Here is a 24,107-nt window from a genome sequence, read left to right as displayed (position 1 = left end):
TTATATACTGCTTCATAGTGCTTTTACAGTCCTCTCTAAGCAGGTTACAGAATCTGCATATTGCCCCCAACAATCTGGGTCCTCATTTTGCCTACCTCGGAAGGATGGAAGGCTGGGTCAATCTTGAACCGGTGGTGAGATTTGAACTGCTGAACTACAGCTAGCAGTTAGCTGAAGTAGCCTGCAGTGCTGCACTCTAACCATGCCACTACCCCAGCTCTTACCTACCTACTGCAGGGGATGTAATAGCACCAAGGAGGAGGAAGGTTATCTCCTTGGAAAAAATCAATTCCAGGAAATTTTGGACTTACTATAGGTAGTCCTAGACTTATGACTACAATTGAGCCAGAATCTATGTTGCTAAATGAGAACTTTGTTGAGTGAGATTTGCCCCCTTTTACGATTTCTCTGTTAAATTAGTAACACAGTTGTTATCTGGATCTGGCTTCCTCATTGACCTTATTTGTCAGAAAGTCCCAAAGGTTGATCAGAGGACTCCTGGACATTGCAACCATCATAAATACGAACCAGTTGTCAAGCATCCAAATGTAAACCACCTGACCATACAACAATGATAAGTGTGAAAAATGATCATAACTTTGTAACTTTGAACGGTCACTAAACGAACTGTTGTAACTCAAGGACTACCGGTATTTGCAACTAAGGAGAGCAAACCACCAGAGAAGAAATCTTGCTTGTTTTAATTTTGTAAGCAGAGTCATTTGTATAAGATGGGCAGCTGTATACAGTAAATCAAATAAAGCACAAATACTTGCTGTAAGTAAATCAAATCAAACCAAATCAAATCAAATCAATCATACAGACACATAAACTGTGCATAGAAATCAAATGAATGAGACACACAAAGTTGGTACATACCTTCCAACTAGCTGAGAACAACTGCTTGGTATTGAGCCAGCTAGGCAGTTCCTAGTCATATGTATGCAGTGGAGTTATCAGATAAAAGGGGGAAGGAGTGGCTTGCATTGATATCTGCAATTGCTGACTTGGTAATGCTAGAAGACGTGGAGATTGAATGGCTGCAAAACTTTTGGGAGGACTGGCACCAATGAGATGTTTAATTATCAACCTCAGAACTGTACAGTGGTGTGTTTTTTTTTTTTAAAAAACACATTTTATTGGTTTTCAAATCTTTTCTTTAAAATAGCAGTTACAATAAATCTTTGAGCATTTCTACATTGTCACAGCGTTCAACTTTCGTTAAGACATCAATACATTACATTTAATCTTATTTCATTCATCATGTTTACATTCACAATACATTTACAATATTTACAGTTTTCTATGCTTTTTTAAACTTTCCCTTTTTCTCTTTCTAAGTTCAATCCACTGATACCATTTTTCCCATACGTTATAATAAATCGGTTATAAATAAGTCTTTTTGCCCTTCCAAAGCCTCTGTCCGAGCCAAAAATCAGCTGGCTGGCACACACATGCACATTGGAACTGAGCTAAGGCAACAGCTCACATGCCAGCAGATATGACTCCGCATGCCACCTGTGGCACCTGTGCCATAGGTTTGCCATCACTGGTCTAGTATGTATGCATGCAACTCTGTTGTTGTTATTATTGTTATAAGTCCTGATTATTAGTATCATCGGGTCAGTTTTTGATACCCAGTGATTGGCATTTGTTTCTGGTTTTTTGGAAAAAATGCCCATAGCAAACAATGGGTTTGTTTAACATCTATAGCAACTATGGATTCACTTAATAACCGTAGTGACTCCTTTAATGACCATTGCAAAAATGTCATAAAAATTAGGTCGGTCACCTGATTTTTGTTACATACCATTGTGACTATCAATGGATAGGCTCCGTTATGGCTATAAATTTAGGATTTCAGTGGTACCTCTACTTACAAACATAATTCTTTCTGTGACCAGGTTCTTAAGTAGAAAAGTTTGTAAGAAGAAGCAATTTTTCCTGTAGGAATCAATGTAAAAGCAAATAATGTGTGCGATTGGGGAAATCACAGGGAGGGTGGAGGCACTGTTTCCTCCTAGGAGATTCCTAGAGAGGCCCCATGGAGGCTTCTCCCCAACTTTTCTGGCCCTGTTTCCTCCCAGGAGATTCCTAGAGAGGTCCCACAGAGGCTTCTCCCCACCTTTTCCAGCCCTGTTTCCTCCCAGGTGATTCCTAGAGAGGCCCCACAGAGGCTTCCCCCCGCCTTTTCCAGCCCTGTTTCCTCCCAAGAGATTCCTAGAGAGGCCCACGGAGGCTTCTCCCTGTCTTTTTCGGCTATAGTTTTGGAGGCTTGGGTTTGTAAGTGGAAAATGGTTCTTGAGAAGAGGCCAAAAAATCTTGAACACCCGGTTCTTATCTAGAAAAGTTTGTAAGTAGAGGGGCTCTTAGGTAGGGGTACCACTTTATCTGCCTATTTGGGTATAGGCCCATGGCCAGAATGTTAGGATTAAAAAAAACAAACTATGGCATATTAGAGATGAACATTTCTGATCTGGAAAGATTGGTACTATAGCCTAGGTTTATTTCAGCACCAAGGGGATAAAAGCAATTTAAAAGATAAATTGCTTTTATTCCTTAAAATAACATGGTTGGAAGTCTGTGGTTTAAGCAGCTGGGTTTAGGTTAAATGAAGATGTTGTTTTCACAACCTGAAGCAGCGTAAATGAAGTGAGATTCAGGGTGGTCCAAAAATGGAAAACACCCAGCACTTTTCTGGAACTGGCCCTGATAATAAGCCATGAATTTATGCTACCTTTATGTTTTTTTTCTTTTTGTAAGACTAGAAAATATGACCTAATCTTGGAATATTAATGCTTAATACCTGGGCTTAACTGCCTCCGTGCCCTTTCATTGAAATAGGAGACCGTGCCAAGGAATGTCTGAACTGCTTTGCTCAAAGCTTGCTCAGAAGTGAAATAAGAATGAATTTCAAGGCTGAAGTGGTAAGCAACTTTCTCACATCAAAAATAAGCACGCCCTGCAGTGCACATTAATCAGTGTAGCTTTAGCTGCATTGCCAAAGAGATGTTAACAGCTTCCTTGTGAAAATGTAGCGAACGTTTAATAGTTCTAGTTTGAGTTGTTATACAACTCAATGTATAACTTGATAGCCTTTAAGACCGAAGTGGAGATTACTCATAATACTCATAATAAATGAACTTTAACTTTGGTGTTAAAGGAGTTGCTCTCCTCTAACCTGGCCTGTTTGTTCTGTCTGACTTGACAACCAGCCAGCAATTACATTTCATTCATTCATTCATTCATTCATTCATTCATTCATTCATTCATTCATTCATTCATTTGATTTCTATGCTGCTCTTCTCACAGCAACTTAACATCAAATACAGAGTTGGGGAGTATAATAGTCTTTTGTACAAGCAAACTTGTTGAAAACCACAAATTAAAGCAAAGAATCTGTTGACTGTCAAAATTCAAAGCAAGCAGCAAAACTGATAAAGACTGTTCCAAAACAGAGTTGTAACTTAAAACCTTTAACTTGGCTGAAGCAGAAATACTCACAGACTTCTCAAAACTATTTATTTTTCAAGACTGCAGCAATATTTGAGAGGGGGAAAACTGCTCTTTCCCTCTTGTAATTAGAAACATTGATTTCCTGCAAAGGGAACCTCCCAGTCTGCTCCCCTTTTACAAACTGTGCACAGCAGTATTCAAGGCCTCCCTCTATATCTGTGTAACTGCACTTGTCTCCCATGCAGTCTTCTCACCCGTTCATCTAAAATAGGATCCACAATCTCCCCTTCCTTATCAGACCCAGACAAAGCCCTAACTGGGTGTTCTATATTCTCTGCAGGATCCTCAATCTCCATCCCTTCCTCACCTTCACTATCAGACTCCTCTGATAGCCACACAGGCCTCTGATGCTCAGACAGACCCAGTTTCTCCTCTTCAGAGTCTGTGATTAAAGGAGCTGGCTGTGATCCAACCACAACACTGTTTTCTGGGGCTGCACATCATGCTGGAGTTAGAACTAAACTTTCTTAACTATGTTGGACCTATAGTACAGGTAATTTAAGACCACAGGTGAGCCCAACATTTCTGTTGTTAAGTGATCATTTGTTATTGAGTTTTGCCCCATTTTGCGACTTTTCTTACCACAGTTGTTAAGTGAATCGCTGCGGTTGTTAAGTTAGCAACATGGTTGTTAAGTAAATCTGGTTTCCCCATTGACTGCGCTTCTCGAAAGGTTGCCAAAAGTGATCACATGACTCTGGGACAGAACAACAGTCATAAACATGAACCAGTTGCCAAGCACTTGAATTGTGATCACAAGACTATGATGGGTTGTCGTCAACTTACTGCATGATACAGACGTAATGTGCTTACCGCACGCTACAGATGTGATGTGCGCAAGTAATGGGCAGCCAAAGGTTTTACTGCCACACTGTGGGTGTGGCTTATTTTGTGAGTGTGGCTTAATGCTCATGTGATTGGGTAGGAGTGGCTTGCCAAACATGTGACCCGGTCGGAATGGCTTGAATGATCATCATCGTTCAGGTGAACTGTTAAGTCCTCAACTTACAATCCTACCAGTGTCGCTCGCTGGGGTGACAATTTGCTTCATGTTTCCTGTGCTGTCCTTCCTGGGTCGCCCCCCACCTCAAGCTGGGTAGCTAGGCGAACGGGTGCTGCCAGAAGCATAAATGCTGCCAGCAACGCTTCCACCCATGTCTTCTGCTTGCACCTCAGGCAGGAGGTGGCTGCGTGAGGCTGGAGGGGAGCCGGGCAGGAGAGAGGGAATCTTGTCCGAGGCCAGGAAGGAGGAAAGAGGGAAAAAGCAAGGAGCTCAGACGCAGCAGCAGCAGCAGGGGAAAAAAGGAGAACCAAGCCGAGACCAGTAATCCAGGAAGTGACAGCTGCCAATCAGCTGGAACTGTGCACACATCTTCATTTCCACTTCATCCCATCCTGCCTGCTGCCCACCCTGATGTGCGCATGCATAGAAGCAAAATCTCACGAGAGGCCATGAGGCCATGTGAGATTTTGGCAATTTTTTCAGCTGTGTTATATTTTGGCAATTTCGGCATGTACGGAAGCAAAAAAAAAATCACTGAAAATCACCAAAATCTTACACGTGCATGCATAACTCTCGTGAGATTTCACTTCCTGCGTATACGTAGAAGCCAAATCTCACTTGGATGTGTGCACCCACTCGCTGGTTACCCGGACTGCGCAAGCAGCTCCATTTTCACTACTGGTACCAGGGGTGTGCTACTGCCAGGTTGGGGTTGGGAACGCAGTGGAATAGCGAAAATGGAGCTCAGAACCCCCAATTTGCCCAATTTGCATAAGCCACGGCCACAATGTGGTAGTAAAAATTTTGGTAGCCCTTCACTGACTGCGCCTACTGGGTAGCAACCCATTACTGGTTGTCACAGTGAAAAATAGTCCCTTTTTTCAGTGCCGTTGTAACTTTGGATGGTCACTAAATGAACTGTTGTAAGTATATAGTCCAAAGAATAACTGATGTAACTGATGGATTAATAAAACTCACAGGTTTGTCTGCTGTTTTCCTTTCATTTTATTCTCTTAGTTTATTTGTGAATAAAGGAAGTAAATTCTCTTAGGTACATTCTTGAGAAAACAGAGCATACACCATCGACATTTTACATTCTTGTGTGTGGACTTCATAGAAACATAGAAGATTGATGGCAGGAAAAGACCTCATGGTCCAGCTAGTCTGCCCTGAGACTATTTCTTGTATTTTATCTTAGGATGGATATATGTTTATCCCAGGCATGTTTAAATTCAGTTACTGTGTATTCACCACACGTCTGTTGGAAGTTTGTTCCAAGCATCTACTACTCTTTCAGTAAAATAATATTTTCTCATGTTACTTCTAATCTTTCCCCCAACTAACCTCAGATTGTGCCCCCCTTGTTCTTGTGTTCACTTTCCTATTAAAAAGACTTCCCTCCTGGACCTTATTTAACCCTTTAAACATATTTAAATGTTTCGATCATTCCCATGGTCAAAATCTACGTATTATGCAAGCATTATCTTGCATAAAATTCCCCATTTCTCTGAAACCGAAACTTCCATTTGCTGTCGTGAATTTTAAGGGCACAGAGATAAGGGAGACTCTGTTACTGTATTTGGCAGGTATTGGGTAAGAATGGCAAGAAAGGGAACAGAATAAGGAAGTAAACTCTTTGCAATTTGATAGCCTGGGAATAAACTTTGGGCCCATGTGACTTCTCTGAAAGGAGAAGCAGCAGCTATTGTTCTTCATTTAATTATTTTGCATGCTGAGGACTATGTCCCAGGACTGAATTATTCAGGAAGTTGCCTATCATTGGCTTTATAGTAGCACAAACTACGAAATGATTAAAAAAAAAATTACTTCTGTTTAAAAAAGGACAAATGAGAAACTTCCTTTTCGTTCTACTTTCTATCTACCAGCTTGAGTAACAAAGCCCTTTGGGAAGTAAGTGAAATGTTAAGCAACTGGCTAGTTATTTTAACTCAAATATGGATTCATGTATTGCTTTTGTTACAATTCAGTTCAATTTTAACCACCACCCCCGCATCAAACTTGATTTAATTGAAGGCTACATCAGGGTTAAAAGCCTCGGCGGTGCAGTGGTTAGGGTGCAGCACTGCAAGCTATTTTTGCTGATCACCGGCTGCCAGATCGAACCTCAGTAAGCTCAAGGTTGACTCAGCCTTCCATCCTTCCAAGGTCGGTAAAATGAGGACCCAGATTGTTGGGGGCAATATGCTTACTCTCTGTAAACTGCTTAGAGAGGGCTCTAAAGCACAGTGGTATGTAAGTCTGTATCAGTGATGGCGAACCTATGGCACAGGTGCCACAGGTGGCATGCGGAGCCATAACTGCTGGCACACGAGGTGTGTTTTTGGCTTCCCGAGAGCCTCCGGGGGGATGGGGGAGGGCGTTTTTACCCTCCCCCGGCTCTAAGAAAGCTTTTGAGCCTGGAGAGGGCAAAACACAAGCCTACTGGGCACACCAGAAGTTGGGAAACAGGCCGCTTCTGGCCTACGGAGGGTCTCTGGGGGCGGGGGAAGCTGTTTTCGCCCTCCCCAGGCATTGAACTATGTGTGCGAGCACTCATGCATGCACAATAGCATGCACGCACACCCTTTCGGCACCCAAGGAAAGAAAGATTCTCCATCACTGGTCTATATGCTATTGCTATTATGTTTGACCTTTCCGTGCTCTCCTTCCTGGGTCGCCTTCTGCCTCAGGCTGGGTAGCTAGGTGAATGGGTGCCAATCAGCTGTTGAGAAAAGCGGGGGGAGGAAATGCCCCCCCCCATAACTCCTGCAGGTGCTGGTCACCCTGCCACTTTCTGAGGAGGAGGAGGATGGGAGTGGGGGATGGTCAGCTGGAGCTGGACACACAGCTTCATTTCCACCAGTGGAACTGCGTTCCATCCCGTCCTGCCTGCTGCCCAACCCTGGTTCATACCGATGGGGCTCTCTGGACTAACTACCAGGCTTCAGAAAGGCCTATGGCCTAAGGCAGGGGTCCCCAACCACCGGGCCGCGGACCAGTACCGGGCCGTGGGGCATGTTGCACCGGTCCGTGGAGTCAGCAGCTGCTGGCCCTCATGCCGCCACCCCCTCCCTCCAGCGCTTCGCCTCCCGCCGGGCAAGAGGCCTCGGGAGGCAGGTTCTGCCGGCCACAGGATGATGGATGGGACAGAGGGGCGGGAAGGACTGAGAGGCTCAAGCCTCTTTTGGCTTCTGCCGTGGGGCGCTTTTGCGTTTTTGGCTGGGGGGAGGCAGGAGGGCCAGCCTGACCCCCTCTCTCCAGCGCTTAGCTCCCGCTGGGCAAGAGGGCCTGGGAGGCAGGTTCTGCCGGCCACAGGACGATGGCGGGAAAGAGGGGCGGGGAGGACCAGCACCCCCATGCTTAATCCCGCCTCCAACCATGCCCCTTTCCGCCCGCACTGGGCCATAGAAAAATTGTCTTGCTGAAACTGGTCCCTGGTGGAAAAAACGTTGGGGACCACTGGCCTAAGGCATATTCGCGGGGGGGAAGCAGTGCAGGGGGTGTGCACATGCATGGGGGGGGGAGGGAAGGGGTGTGGCCACATGCACGCATGCTAGCACAGCCAAACACATCTCTTTTGGCACACGAACCAAAAAAGGTTCACAATCTGTCCTAGATTTTGGTCTGTATTTTTATTTGGTTTTGGGTTTTTTTGAATTTTTATTTTAAAAAATAATCCCATGTTTATACTGGTATATCTGTTAAAGAAACTAAGTACAGTGAAACTACACGGGTAGCTGGTGATAGAAATGTCATGTAAGCAGTGATGGGCTACCAAAATTTTTACCACCACACTATGGACATGGCTTATTTTGTGGGCATGGCTTGATGGTCATATGACCGGGTAGGACTGGCTTGCCGGTCATGTGACCAGGTGGGAGTGGCTTGACAATCATGTGGCAAGGGTGGCTTAAAGGCAGTGATGGGCTACCAAATTTTTACTACTGTGGGCGCGGCTTATGCATTTTCTTTCAACATCTTTCAGTGCAAATTGGGTGGCTCCATTTTCGCTACCCCACTGCGTTCCCCCACATCCGGGCAGTAGCCCACCCTTGACTACCTACTATATAAAGTGTATGTACACACACACACACACACGCACAGCTCTTCTAAAATTATACACATTCAACCTCATTTACTGTGATAGGGAAAACATACCCAGAGCCCAGAAGGGAAAAAAAGAAAAAAAAATAAACCAAAATTTTGCTACCGGTACTATGTACCTGACCGTACCCATAGGAGCCCATCACTACATATAAGTCAACCAGCTGCAGCTGACTCATAGAGCAAAAGGCATGTTTCAAGTTTCAGGTTTAATTGGATTTGTATGCCTCCCCTCTCCGAGGACTCGGGGCGGCTCACAGCATATAAAAACGACAGTAGTAAACAATCCAATTAATATACATTAAAAACAATCCTTAAAAATTCTAATTAAAAAAAAAACTTCCATTAACAATTCATTCAACAAATCAAACTAAGAAAGCAGAAGAGGGAGTAACAAAAGGTTTGACAAGATGCTGGCAAAATGATTTACAAATCGATGAAAAAGAAATGAAAGAAATAGTAGAAAATGTATATAAAACTAAGAATACAAGAGTTAAAGAGATGAGAAGGAAAATTTTACATAAATGGCACTATACACCAGCACAACTTTCACACTTCCAGAGGAAAGGGAAAGGTAATTGTTGGCATGGTTGCCAAAAGAAAGGAATCTTCATGCATATGTTCTGGGAGTGTGTTGAAGTTCAGAAATTTTGGAAGGAAGTGCAGAATGAAATAAATAAAATGTTAAATATTAAGTGGATAATTACAAAAGAAATAGCAATATTAGTTAAACAAAGAGAATTAAGAGACTTCAAAGAAATAAAAACTGCAGCATTGGAAAGCGCTCAAGCGATAGTGGGTAGTGGTAGTGGTATTGGGTTGGAAAGAATCTATAAAATGGACATTACAGAACTGGTACTGGTACATGGTGGATCATATTCATTTTGAAATCATGGAAATAAGATTAAACAATTTTGACGAAAATAAATTGGAGAAGCTGATGGTACGATGGAATAAGGTGAAAGATTATATGCTGAGTAGAATTTGTGACGAAAATGTGAAAAATAAACTCCAATCACTCTTTCAATAATGAACAAATGCAAAGTAGAGCTAAGGAAATAAAAGAATATAAACTAGTAATATTTGAACCCTCCGCAATTGGTGGTGGTAGAATTGTCAGTCGGGTGATGGGCACATGCACTGTGCACCGTTTTATGTTTGTTTATGTTAATTTCAGTGTGCAAAAAACAATAAAAATATATTTTAAAAAAAACACCAAATCAAACTAAGAAAGGTATATAAAATATGGATAGTTCTGACTGAAAAAGACCCTAACCAGAGCTAGCATTTCAAATACGTTTTTATACAGGAAGCTTTTCTGGGCGCCCTGTCTTAAAATACCAGTTAAACCTTGAAAATTGTCATTTCCAGCAGGAAGCTGCGGTTAGAGAGAGTGAGAGGAGAAAGAATTGTACTGTCAAAGTAGAAAGCGTCCCCCAAAAAAGAGGATACATTCTAGATCTGTGATGGCAGGGTGGCACAGTGGTTAGAGTGCAGCACTGTAGGCTACTTCAGCTAACTACCAGCTGTAGTTCAGCAGTTCAAATCTCCCCACTGGCTCAAGGTTAACTCAGCCTTCCATCTTTCCGAGGTGGGTAAAATGAGGACCCAGATTGTCGGGGGGCAATATGCTGATTCTGTAAACTGCTTAGAGAGGGCTGTAAAATCACTATAAAGTGGTATATAAGTCTAAATCAGCGGTTCACAACCTTTTTAATGCCGCGACCCCTTAATACAGTTCCTCGTGTTGTGGTGGCCCCAACCATAAGTCTAGCGCCAATTATTTCAACAGAGCTTTAAATTGATTGGCAGGAAAGTCAGAGGGACACGCCCACTGTAAACACCTGATTGGTTGGATTGTAAAAATATGTTCCAAGGTGCCAGAATAGAAGCTTTAGTTCCTAACACCATGGGACATTTGTCTTTCCCCATGATCTTAGGTGACCACTGTGAAACGGTCGTTGGACCCCCAAAGGGGTCCCGCCCCCCAGGTTGAGAACCACTGGTCTAGATGCTATTGCCATCTGGTGGGACCCAGGGGAAGAGCCTTCTCTGTGGCAGCCCCAACCCTCTAAAATCAGGCAGGCATGCATAGGTGGCATGAAGAGCTCTCTTGGCAGGCATGTGAGCCGTTGACCAGCTCAGCTCTACTGTGCATGTAAGCATGTCTCTCATTGGCCAGCTAATTTTTGGGTTGGACCCAAGCATGCTTTCTCCTCACTTTCAGCGGCTCCTTCCTTCCCAGATCTCTGGAGATTCTGCCCCAGTGTTGTTTGGCTTCTCCCCTCACACCTCCATTTGGTGATGGGAGCAGTAATGGGCAGCCAAAATTTTTATTGCCACACTGTGGGTGCAGCTTATTTTGTGGGTGTGGCTTAATGGTCATATGACTGGGTAGGAGTGGCTTGCCGGTCATGTGATCGGGTAGGAATGGCTTGAACAATCATCATCGTCCAAGTGAACTTTTAAGTCCTCGACTTATAACCTTACCAGTGTCACTCGCTGGGGTGATAATTTGCTTTGTGTTTCCCACGCTCCCCTTCCTGGGTCACCCCCCCACCTCAGGCTGGGTAGCTAGGTGAACGAGTGCTGCCAGAAACACAAATGCTGCCCGCACCTTCTTGCACCTCAGGCGGGAGGTGACTGCGTGAGGCTGAAGTGGAGATGGGCAGGAGAGAGAGAAGTTCGTCTGAGGCCAGGAAGGAGGAAAGAGGAAAAAGCAAGGAGCCCAGATGCCGCCACAGAAGCAGCAGCAGAGAAAAAAAGGAGAACTGAGCCGAGACCAGTAATCCAGGAAGTGACAGCCGCCGATCAGCTGGAGCTGTACGCGCATCTTCATTTCCGCCAGTGGAACTGCGTTCCACCCTGTCCTGCCTGCTGCCCATCTCTGGATGGGAGGCTTTTTCCTCCTCCCACCACTATTTTTGGTTGTGATGCCAAAATGGGGTGGCATGAGTGTATGCACAGGGAGTCATGTGCATATATGAAGGGGCAGAACATGAAGGAGGGGTATTGCATTATGGATGTCGGCACTCATTGAAGGGCTACCCAAATGTTTTTCTTTTGTTTGTTTGTTTGTTTGTTTGTTTATATATATATATATATATGATGGTCTTGGTATATTTGGGTTTAAATTTGGAAATTTCTGGCGACATTTCGACGAGGTCCCACTCGTCATCTTCAGGCTGGTGTTTCTATCCTTGTTCTAGGGTGAACAAGGACAGAAACACCAGCCTGAAGATGACGAGTGCTGCCCCTCTCTGTAGACTTGGGGTGGCTCACAACATACAATAGAACAATTCACAACAAATCTAATAAATTTAAAAAACATTTTAAAAACCCCATTATTAAGAACGTTTCTACTTAAGAACCTGGTCACGGAACGAATTAAGTTCTTAAGTAGAGGTACCACTGTGTTTTTATTTGTGATACATACACAGCAGGTCACAGAGCCTTTCTGTGCCTTTTATTCTGCTTTCATAAATTCAGAATCTTTCAGTGCCAAACTATATTGCATCGTCCTAGCGATTGCCATTGTAATAACTTTGCATAGCTCAGTTTGTTTTACAGTTAAAACAACATAGCCATTATGTCGCAAACAATGCGTGTGCCATCCAGCTTTTGCATAGAGCCTCATTGTTTGGCATGTGACAAGCTGAAGAGAAAAAGAAAGTCTGTCTGTAGTTAAGGTGTTTTTCATACAATTCCAGCAAATGGAAATGGGCTCTAATTTATGGCATCCAGCCATTAAAACTGTTAATCAAGCAGAACAAAAATAGACGCCCATGCTCCTTTTCAAGGACTGGAGATTGCTACACCTAGGAGCATGCTTCACATTGTGAAAACATTACCATGAGACATATCAGCTTTGTTATGAATGCCAAAGCTCTGATTGGTTTCCTACTTTGCTGTCCTTGGACTTTACTGGAAAGGAAGAAGAGATAAGAATTCACTGGAACAGACACCATTGAATCTCAAGGCATAGGTTCTGTATTCAATGAGTCACGGATAGGCGGCAATTGGCAATGTCTCAAGAATTCCATTCTTCAGGATGACGTCAGTGCAATCCAGCTTAAAGGCAAACATATAATACTGTATTCATATAAACAAGCACATATTTACGTAATTGATTCCACTTGAATTCTTGTCCCAACTCAGCATGGAGTACTTTTATGCTTGGAGAGAGCTAATGATCATGGAGCAAAACCAGCAAGGAAGGGTTAGCGGTGGGATATACTGCATTTCTGTATTTCTCAGCAGCTGCTTGATAATGTAAAATCTGATTTTAAAAACATAGAAACATAGAAGACTGACGGCAGAAAAAGACCTCATGGTCCATCTAGTCTGCCCTTATACTATTTTTTGTATTTTATCTTAGGATGTTATCTATGTTTATCTCAGGCATGTTTAAATTCAGTTATTGTGGATTTACCAACCATGTCTGCTGGAAGTTTGTTCCAAGGATCTACTACTCTTTCAGTAAAATAATATTTTCTCATGTTGCTTTTGATCTTTCCCCCAACTAACTTCAGATTGTGTCCCCTTGTTCTTGTGTTCACTTTCCTATTAAAAACACTTCCCTCCCGAACCTTATTTAACCCTTTGACATATTTAAATGTTTCGATAATGTCCCCCCTTTTCCTTCTGTCCTCCAGACTATACTGATTGAGTTCATTAAGTCTTTCCTGATGTGTTTTATGCTTAAGACCTTCCACCATTCTTGTAGCCTGTGTTTGGACCCGTTCAATTTTGTCAATATCTTTTTGTAAGTGAGGTATCCAGAACTGAACACAGTATTCCAAATGTGGTCTCACCAGTGCTCTATATAGTGGGATCGCAATCTCCCTCTTCCTGCTTGTTATACCTCTAGCTATGCAGCCAAGCATCCTACTTGCTTTTCCTACCGCCCGATCACACTGCTCACCCATTTTGAGACTGTCAGAAATCACTACCCCTAAATCCTTCTCTTCTGAGGTTTTTGCTAACACAGAACTGCCAATACAATACTCAGATTGAGGATTCCTTTTCCCCAAGTGCATTATTTTACATTTGGAAACATTAAACTGCAGTTTCCATTGCTTTGACCATTTATCTAGTAAAGCTAAATCATTTACCATATTACAGACGCCTCCAGGAATATCAACCCTATTGCACACTTTAGAGTCATCGGCAAATAGGCAAACCTTCCCTACCAAACCTTCCCCTATGATTTTGGCATTGCACTTAAGACATTGAAAATGCACACCTGCGTTTGGATCTTTAGATATGGAAGTATTTAGCTAAAATGTGCATCTGTGTTTGAACTGTTGCTATAGGGATGCATCTTTTGTGAAGAGGGAGTAGGAGCAAAGCAGATGTTCCGTCTAAGCACAAACGTGAAACATCCATGAAGCAACTGCACTCTCTTCGTCCATGATGTAAAACTATTCAACACCACAGACAATGTTTCTGCCCTACAAAAAGATCTTGACTACGTGCCAGAATGGCCAAACAATTGGCAACTCCAAATCTCAACCAACAAATGCTCTGTCCTACACATTGGGGGGGGGGGAATCAGAACACAAACTACAAGCTTGTCTCCATGCCTCCAAGTCACAAATCACTAAATTGTCACAATCCATCCAGCTGCTAACAATTCCACAGCCTTTTATAGTTTGTAAATTTTCTTTTTATCAAAAAGAAAAATCCAGTTAAAAATTCAAGTCCTTCTGTTCCTTTTGCTGTCGATATCTATTCAAGTCCATTCTTATCCAAAACATTCCAATCATTTTCTCTCCAACAATAACAACTTTAAATCTGTTTTTAAATTTCCCCCATTTTTAGGCTTTCAAATCTTTCAAGGTCAGCAGCTGGGCAAGTCTCCATAAAGCTATTAAATCATTGCAGTAATTCCTCTAACCACCAGATGGTATCCTCTGTTCCGACCTCCCAGCTCTGCCTTTCCTGTTTTAATTTTTCCATTATTTTTTAAATCAAGTCTGATTTTCAAGTTGTTTCCTCCAAATTTTATCATCCAAATTTCTTATGCCTTCTCCAATCTTTTAAAACACAGTTCCCAATCTTTGATAATTGGGGTTTAGTTGTAGATCCCTTTAATCTCGTTACTCCTTTGTATCCATGTGTTAAGTAGCTGCTTCTTAATTTCCGGTCCTTTTGTTCCCCTTAAAACAAACAATGTCATTTGGCGGGCCCCAGGGGAAGAGCCTTCTCTGTGGTGGCCCCGACACTCTGGCATCAACTCCCCCCAGAGATTAGAACAGCCCCCACCCTCCTTGTCTTTTGCAAATTACTCAAGACCCACCTTTATCGCCAGGCATGGGGGAGTTAAGATATTCCTTCACCCCTAGGCCATTACAAGTTATGCATGGTATGTTTGTGTGTATGTTTGGTCTTATAATAAGGGTTTTTAGTTGTTTTATTAATTGGATTGTTACATGCTGTTTTTATCATTGTTGTTAGCTGCCCCGAGTCTGCGGAGAGGGGCGGCATATAAATCCAATTAATAATAATAATAATAATAATAATAATAATAATAATAATAATAAAATGCTTTTTTTAGCTTTCCATTTGGCAATGTCACTCACCTGCCTCAGTTTCTTCACCTCTCCAGTACCTGACTCAATTCAACCCTTTTGAAGTGACTGCCGCAGCTAAGACAACATTTAAAAGTTGTCTTCCATTGCCACCATCCGAGGAGACTGAGCCAGCTCCTGGGGTGGGGGGGATGTCACCTCCACACCCAGTCCACCGGCAAGTGCTCTTTTTGTTCCCTACCTCTACAGGGTGGTTCTGACCTGGTTCTGGATGAACCAGGTCTCCAAACAGCACGTGGAGTTCCCCTATGAAGCCAGGGGAAACTCCATGGTGCCGTGGCATTGGTCACGCCCTTCTCCAAGACAATTGATTGTCACTTAACCAATCCTTCTTGTTTTTTCCTGTTTGTTAGAAGCAGGGTGGGGAAAACTGTTTCCTAAAGAATTGGTTGCAGCAACTGCATTAGAAAAAGCACTGTACAGACAACTGCACAGAAAAAGCTAGCTGAGGAGTTCTGGGAGTTGAAGTCCACAAGTCTTAAAGTGGCCAAAGTTGGAGACCCCTGTCCTAAACTTTGATGTCAGTAATCCATAGTTAATAAAACTGTTCAGTTTAATTAATTAATTTGCTGCCCACCTGACTATCCAAAATGATTCTTTGAACCAAACAAAATGCTCCTGTTTGGGCTGAACTGTTGGCAAAAAATCGAGATGACAAGCCAGCAGGATTAAGATTTACAAAGGTTAAGCAAGTACACTTTTGTATGAGTTACATAAGGCTCAACTAAAGGAGGAAGACCTCTTATGGACCTTCCTTTTTAAGGAGATGACTCCCAACAGTTAAGCAGAGTGTGCAGTCAGACCAGAGCCTGAAACCACTTAATTGAGAAATTTTACCTAGGTAGTATGCTCACCATAAGATTTTCTCCAGAGATAATAGGTACAGCTCCTCATTTCACATTTACTGAAATGCCACACTTATCACTTGTTGAAATTAAACATACCATATTTTTCAGAGTATAAGATAGAAACATAGAAACATGGATGTCTGACGGCAGAAAAAGACCTCATGGTCCATCTAGTCTGCCCTTATACTATTTTCTGTATTTTATCTTAGGATGGATATATGTTTATCCCAGGCATGTTTAAATTCAGTTACTGTGGATTTATCTACCACGTCTGCTGGAAGTTTGTTCCAAGGATCTACTACTCTTTCAGTAAAATAATATTTTCTCATGTTGCTTTTGATCTTTCCCCCAACTAACTTCAGATTGTGTCCCCTTGTTCTTGTGTTCACTTTCCTATTAAAAACACTTCCCTCCTGGACCTTATTTAACCCTTTAACATATTTAAATGTTTCGATCATGTCCCTCCTTTTCCTTCTGTCCTCCAGACTATACAGATTGAGTTCATTAAGTCTTTCCTGATACGTTTTATGCTTAAGACCTTCCACCATTTTTGTAGCCTGGCTTGGGACCCCTTCAATTTTATCAATATCTTTTTGTAGGTGAGGTCTCCAGAACTGAACACAGTATTCCAAATGTGGTCTCACCAGTACTCTATATAGCGGGATCGCAATCTCCCTCTTCCTGCTTGTTATACCTCTAGCTATGCAGCCAAGCATCCTACTTGCTTTTCCTACCGCCCGATCACACTGCTCACCCATTTTGAGACTGTCAGAAATCACTACCCCTAAATCCTTCTCTTCTGAGGTGTTTGCTAACACAGAACTGCCAATACAATACTCAGACTGAGGATTCCTTTTCCCCAAGTGCATTATTTTACATTTGGAAACATTAAACTGCAGTTTCCATTGCTTTGACCATTTATCTAGTAAAGCTAAATCATTTACCATATTACAGACGCCTCCAGGAATATCAACCCTATTGCACACTTTAGAGTCATCGGCAAATAGGCAAACCTTCCGTACCAATTATAATTCAGAAATTATAATTCAATGTATCTGGTAGGGAAAGTGGCTCTTATCAGACACTATTCCACTGTAAAGACATGATGCAGGCTTGATCTTAAAATCAGTCAGGTTATAACCAGTGATGGGTTGCTCCTGGTTCAGCTCGGTTCTCCAAACTGGTAGTAACAGTGGCAGGTGCACAAAAAGATTATCCTCTTTTATGCCCTGTGGACATACAATCCCATCTCTCTTTATGAGACACCTCCCATTTACAAATGTGGTCTCAAATCCTGGCTTGTCTAAATTAGAGACACTCAGCAAATTTTGCTCCATTTCAGGCAGACATAATACACCATTAAACACAATTTCCAGATATGGAATTTGCACAGTGCTTCTTACAATGACCTTAGCCTTCTGGCCATTTGCCAAGGCTACTGCATCTCAAGCAGCTGGAACTATTCTGAACAACAATTTAGAATTATTAACAATAGGTTGACTTGCCCCACTGTCTATCAACCATTTGTCTCTGCTATTGCAGTAACCAACTTTTGCAACAATTTGTCCATCAGTATATTGTCCACCTTGCAAATAATTTTTTTTCCAAATAACTTTTTCTTTCCAAACATCATTCTTTAAATGTGACATTTCATCACAAATGAAGCAATGCTGTAATCTGATCCCTTGGCTGAACATTTTCAATCTATGGAAACGTCCATTGTTCTGTCTCTGCTCCTTGGGCCTCCAACACCCAAGGTTTCACCCAGGTTGTTTAATACTAACAACACCTTTTGGGATTCAGGAATATTCATTCCACACTGTTCCAATTCCCTGAACAGAGTTTGCATTTGCAATAAATGTCTTTCCACAGATTAACCTGGTTGCAGACATATCTTTTGCTTGATAATTGCAGAATATTGCATACTGGCATATTCACATGCACAGCTCTTAATTTTAGCAAGACCTCATTTGCAGTCTTTAAATCAGCTACATTCATTATGATTTTTCTGATCTTCAGCTGCAAAAATTTGTGGTGGATTTTCTATCATGTACCGCAGCTTCTTATCCTTCAGGACAAATTCCATCTTTGCAGCCCAAATTATATAGTTCTTCTGCCCCAAACGAGGCACAGAGCACTCTTTAAATTCAACAGCAGTCATCCTGCAATTTTTCTCTGCCTTGATCTTCTTAAAACACAATGCAGTCTTTCCATGTGCTATAGACCATGGATTCATGACCTATTAAAGTTGTTGCAAAATCAAAACCAGAAGCATATAGATGATTGATTGAGCTGGATTCAATAACTTCTTTATAAACATAATAACAAATGAATTTATAATACCTTTAGCAGATTATTTCTTCAAGTAAATACAAACAGGAGTTAGTTTCATTTCAGCAGAGAGTACAGAGAGGAGAGAGAACGGAAAGGACTGGAGCCATACCCAGCCTTAAGCTTAAGTTTTAGTTTTGATTCTCTGCACAGACTCAGAAGTGGTTATCTCCCATTGGCTGACTTAGTTGCTATGCCTATTCATTGGCTGACCTTCTTAACACTGGCTCTCCCAGATGAATATTCTAACACTGTCTTACACATTGGCAACAAAAATCATAACACCAAATACAAGCTGGGTGCATATGACCTTGTAGACGACCCTCACTCTGTCAAGGACCTAGGAGTACTCATCTCAAACAGCATTGCCAAAAAGGCATTAAGAATTGTTAAATTAATTTTGTGAAGCTTCTTCTCTGTAACATTGTACTGCAAACTATGGCATACAAAACTTTTGCCAGACCAATCCTTGAATATAGCTCATCTGCCTGGAATCCATGCTGAATATCAGATATTAATACAATTGAGCAGATCCAGAGGTATTTCATAAGAAGAGTACTTCACTCCTTTGCCCACAATTAGATTCCTTATGACACCAGGCTCGAAATGTTGGGGTTGGACAACCTGGAACTACACCGCCTACAGTCCGACCTAAGCATAGTACACAAAATTGTCTGCTACAATGTCCTACCTGTCAACAACTACTTCAGCTTCAGCCACAACATATCTATTTTTGGTCATGAGCAAGGCCCTGCATGTACTTTGGCAATGAAGTTTAGATCAGGGGTCTCCAACCTTGGCAACTTTAAGACTTGTGGACTTCAAGTCCCAGAGTTCCTCAGCCAGCTTTGACTCCTGGTTTAGATTATTCTGATTCAGGACTTGACTATGTCCTGATCTATTGTACAGCACAAACAATTGGTCAACGTTGATGATAAGAACAGGAAAAACCTCTCCTCTCTGCTCCCAGATACATATACAAATGCATGAAAATGGAGTTTTTAGTCCACACCCAATGCAAATGTAATCAACTTTATTCTTCAGAATATACATTCTATTTTGTTTCTTTATTTTGTCTAAATGTTAACAATTCTACTAGAAGTTCAAAAACATCTCTAAACTAGACATAGGAATAGCATTCCCAAGGTTTAAAAATAACAGCTGAAAAATTCTGAGAATGCAGTTTGGAATTTTTCAAAGGAAGGAAAAAAAGAATAAGATCTTTGATAGATGCATTCAATCGTCTTGCATCAGTTCAGTTGCTCCTATTTACTCCAGGAATTAAACTCATGCTCAATATTGGTCAGCTGAGCAGCATCAGGAGAAGCATTTTCCTCATTCTTTGATGCTGGGATTACAGTTCTTGGAATTTCTTGCCAACTGATGAGATTGGGGTGGACTGAAATGGCTTGTATAAAGTCTACCTATCTACAAGTAGTCCTTGTTATATGTCCACAACTGGGACAGCAAGTCAGTTGTTAAACAAAGAGGTCGTTAAGTAGAACTGCAAAACTGTGATTGTGTTTATGATCTTAATTCAGCTTTTCTTAGCTTTACAGACCTCTTTCCCTCCCTACCTCCTCTCTCTCAAAAACACCCACCCAGTGAAGGGCTATCAAAATTTTTACTACCACATTTTGGGCGCGGCTTATGCAGGACACCCTGCATTTTCCTTCAATATCTTTTAGTACAAATTGGGTGCTCTGGGGTGGAGCTCCATTTTTGCTACCCCACTGCGTCCCTCCCCCCTGGTCCTGGCAGTAGACCACCCCTGCACACACATATCTAAAGTTTGGATAATTTACATTAAAGAGCAATACATTTACTTCATTTTAAAAAAATGTTCTCAGCAGAACTGTAAATTGATTAAAGTTTATTAGAGGATGATAGGTTGGATTTTAAAAGACAATATGATTAGTTGTTGTAAAAATTTAGGAAAAGAAATAGATTTAGATACATGGGAATAGGTCTGGACATACAATTGGAAAATAACCAAATCGGTTTCTTTTAAAGAAAATCAAATTAAGATGTTTTGTAGATGGCATTTGCCACCTAATAGAATTTCAAAGATGTTCCCAAGTACATCGCCCAATTGTTGGCAATGTAAAAAAGAAATTGGTACATATTTTCATTTATGGTGGACATGTAATGACTTTTAAGCCCTGCATGGCATTGGACCAGAATACATCCGGAACCGCCTTCCGTCGCACGAATCCCAGCGGCCAATAACGTCCCACAGAGTTGGCCTTCTCCGGTCCCGTCGACTAAACAATGTCGTTTGGTGGGCCCCAGGGGAAGAGCCTTCTCTGTGGCGGCCCCGGCCCTCTGGAATCATCTCCCCCCAGAGATTAGAACGGCCCCCACCCTCCTTGTTTTTCGCAAATTACTCAAGACCCACCTTTATCGCCAGGCATGGGGGAACTGAGACATCCTCCCCCAGGCTTTTATATTTTATGTTTGATATGTATGTGTTGTATGGTTTTAAATTGTAGGGGTTTTAGATATGTTTTATTTTAATATTAGATTTGTCTCACTGTTATATTGTTTTTGTATTACTGTTGTGAACCGCCCCGAGTCTTCGGAGAGGGGCGGCATACAAATCTAATTAATCATAATCATAATCATAATCATAATCATAATCATAATCATAATCATAATCATAATCATAATCATAATCATAATCATAATCATAATCATAATCATAATCATAATCATAATCATAATCATAATCATAATCATAATCATAATCATAACCATAACCATAACCATAACCATAACCATAATCATAATCATAATCATAATCTTGGAATAAGGTGGAAAGATGGCTAAGAGAAATAACAGAACAAGAAATTAGGAAGACTCCAGAATTTTTTTTATTAGGTATCACAAATAATAAATATAAAAAAGAAATATATTATCTAATAATTCACATTTTAGTAGCTGCAAGGATTGTTTTCGCACAAAGATGGAAAGAAATGGAAATCCCCAAAGATTAAGAGGTTTTTAGTAAGATTAGGGAATGCGCAGAATTAGATATGATGACAAGGCGGTTGAATAACCAAGTAGAAACAAAATTGTATAAAACTTGGCAGAAGGTCTATACTTGGTGGAATAAAAGAAATGCTTAAAGATGTTAAAATAAAGAGTTAAATTGTTAAATTTACTATATAGAATATATTATATAAATATATTTTTAGAAAAGTTTACTTTTCTGAATTGATCTAAACTATAATTAGTTTTCCCTTTTTGTATTAAGAAGACTTCAATACTGAGCGGAGCAATTGTAGCTCCTTTTTATGTTATGTGTTATGTTATGTTATGTTAATTAATTAAATATTAGATTTGTTACATTGTATCATTATTGCTGTGAGCCGCCCCGAGTCTGCGGAGAGTTGCGGCATACAAATCTGATAAATAAATAAATAAATAAAATATGTCTATTTTATGTTTGTTCGACATGTCATGTATTTTATTCTGAAAATTAAAAAAAATTTTTTAAAAAAAAATAAAGTTGTAATTTTATGACCACTTATATGGAAATTAGTTACTGTGAAATCAATGGGGCATACTTAGTAAATGTGTATAGAATTATGTTGTAATTTTGATAATAGGATTTCCCCCCAACTATCATCACTTTTCCCTTTTTGATTTCTTCCTTCTGTCCAGTGCATAGAGTATAAAAAAGACTATAACATACAGTAACAAAGTATAGTGGTACCTCTACTTAAGAACTTAATTCGTTCTGTGACCAGGTTCTTAAGTAGAAACGTTCTTAAGTAGAAGCAATTTTCCCCATAGGAATCAATGTAAAAGCAAATAATGCATGCAAACCTAGTAGGAAAGAAATAAAAGCTTGGAATTTGGGTAGGAGAAGGAGGAAGAAGAGGAAGATAGTTGCTGCTGAAGCAAGAAAGCGAGGTGAGGGGAATCAAAAAAATCCAAAACTTTAAGGCTTAAAAGAAAAAAGAGGGACCCTGAGACAGCACCCAGAGAAAGGAAAACGCTCCGTTCGCTCTGGGCTGCCAAAGCCTCCTTAAGTGCCACTAAAAGGCTCCCCTGGCAGCCCAGAAAAGTCCAAGATGGCCGGGATTAAAGGGGGAATGGCAGGAAACTGGCAGGGGCTTTGTGCTGCTCTCAAATTTCCTGGGAAATTTTTCCAGGCTTGGGTTCTTAAGTAGAAAATGGGTCTTGAAAACAGGCAAAAAAATCTTGAACACCCAGTTCTTATCTAGAAAAGTTCTTAAGTAGAGTCGTTCTTACGTAGAGGTACCACTGTACTGAAAATAATATTTATCTTACGTAAAGGATGAAGTCATATTTTGGTCTCATAATGCAGAGAGACCAAAATCATGCAACCAGTTGATTACTATTCTTTTTTCAACTTCCTAGACAACTAGACACAAGAACAGGTTTTTTCCGAACGCCATCACTCTACTAAACAAATAATTCCCTCAACAGTCAGACTTTCTACTAAATCTGCACTTCTATTCTACTAGTTTTTCTCATCATTCCTATCACCCATTTCCTCCTATGTTGATTGTATGACTAACTTGTTGCTTATATCCTAAGATTTTTATTAATATTGCTTCTTTATTGCTTATTTGACCCCTATGACAATCATTAAGTGTCGTACCACATGATTCTTGACAAATGTATATTTTATTTTATGTACGCTGAGAGCATATCCACCAAGACAAATTCCTTGTGTGTCCAATCACACCTGGCCAATAAAATTCTATTCTATTCTATTCTATTCTATTCTATTCTAACATCTGAGAGACATCCCAATGTGAAAATTGCAGAGATTGATGTGCAGATATAATTTTAATATATTTCAGTAGTCTTTGTCTCTTACAACTGTTTTTAACTACCAATTTCCCAAAGGTCATAACTGAGTTCATTAACTGTGACAATTTTGCTAATTTAAAAAATGTTTTCATTTAAACTCACTTTTCCTCCAAAAACCTCAAGCAATTTGAATGATTGTTTGCTATTTTTATCTTGTCAGCAATGGTCTAAGATAGATTAGACTGAAAAATCTAATTAATTAAATGCAGCCAGGAATTTTAATGTTGACACCTCTAATAGCAATCCAAACATTGATCTTCCCACCAGTTTGTTCCCAGTTCTGTCTATTGCTGCTGTCACTTAAGCTGAATGCAACCTAGTCATTGTCCTATTATTTAACATACTCAGGGAGAAGTTCTCCACAACTTGCTTCAAAGTTCAAAAGCCGTGAGATTAAGAAACAGCTCAAAGTCTGTAGCGGCTGGTTGAATTGAACGAATTTAGGTGCCAGCTATTTGTGAACAATTTGCCACGCAGTCAAACTCCCCTTCTTTTACTTTCTCTACTTCTTAAAATCAGCTACGGTGAAATTAATAAAGATAAGATCCTTCACTTACCATTGTTGAGAAAACTCTGCACTTGCTTGCCTTCTCGGCAATTGCTCTTTTACAAGAGGAACATTTTCTCCTTCCTTTGCTTGGAACTTCCTATTTTGAACATTCAGTGGTTTTTATCCAGCAACTAAAGGAAAAACTAATCCGCACAATCCATGCTTTGCATATTGTGAGCTGGCATCCACACAGTGTGTAGCAAGAGCTTGAAAATACACCATGCGGTTTAAAAAGAAAGGACTGGTGGAAGTAGAGGTTAGTAGTTGTAACATCTCTAGAAATAAGAAGTGCACCTTGTTACGTACACACAAAC

The 24,107-nt window shown here is 40.9% G+C and overlaps 1 protein-coding gene across 5 annotated transcripts in view; it reads right to left on the bottom strand.

Annotated features, from left to right (window-relative positions):
- The window catches only part of FYB1 (FYN binding protein 1), a 92,133-nt gene extending 68,264 nt beyond the window's left edge, over positions 1-23,869 (bottom strand). For all 5 annotated transcript variants that reach the window (XM_070743415.1, XM_070743416.1, XM_070743418.1 and 2 more), the window contains exon 1: positions 23,801-23,869. In XM_070743415.1, the coding sequence (XP_070599516.1) occupies positions 23,801-23,803 (3 nt within the window). In that variant the 5' untranslated portion in view covers positions 23,804-23,869. The remainder of the gene's footprint in view (positions 1-23,800) is intronic.
- Positions 23,870-24,107: the final 238 nt, after the last annotated feature.

This window comes from Erythrolamprus reginae, chromosome 2 (genome assembly GCF_031021105.1).
Source record: "Erythrolamprus reginae isolate rEryReg1 chromosome 2, rEryReg1.hap1, whole genome shotgun sequence".
NCBI lineage: Eukaryota > Metazoa > Chordata > Lepidosauria > Squamata > Dipsadidae > Erythrolamprus > Erythrolamprus reginae.
Note: the sequence above shows the minus strand (reverse complement) of the source record. Positions and strands in the feature narration are given on the sequence as shown.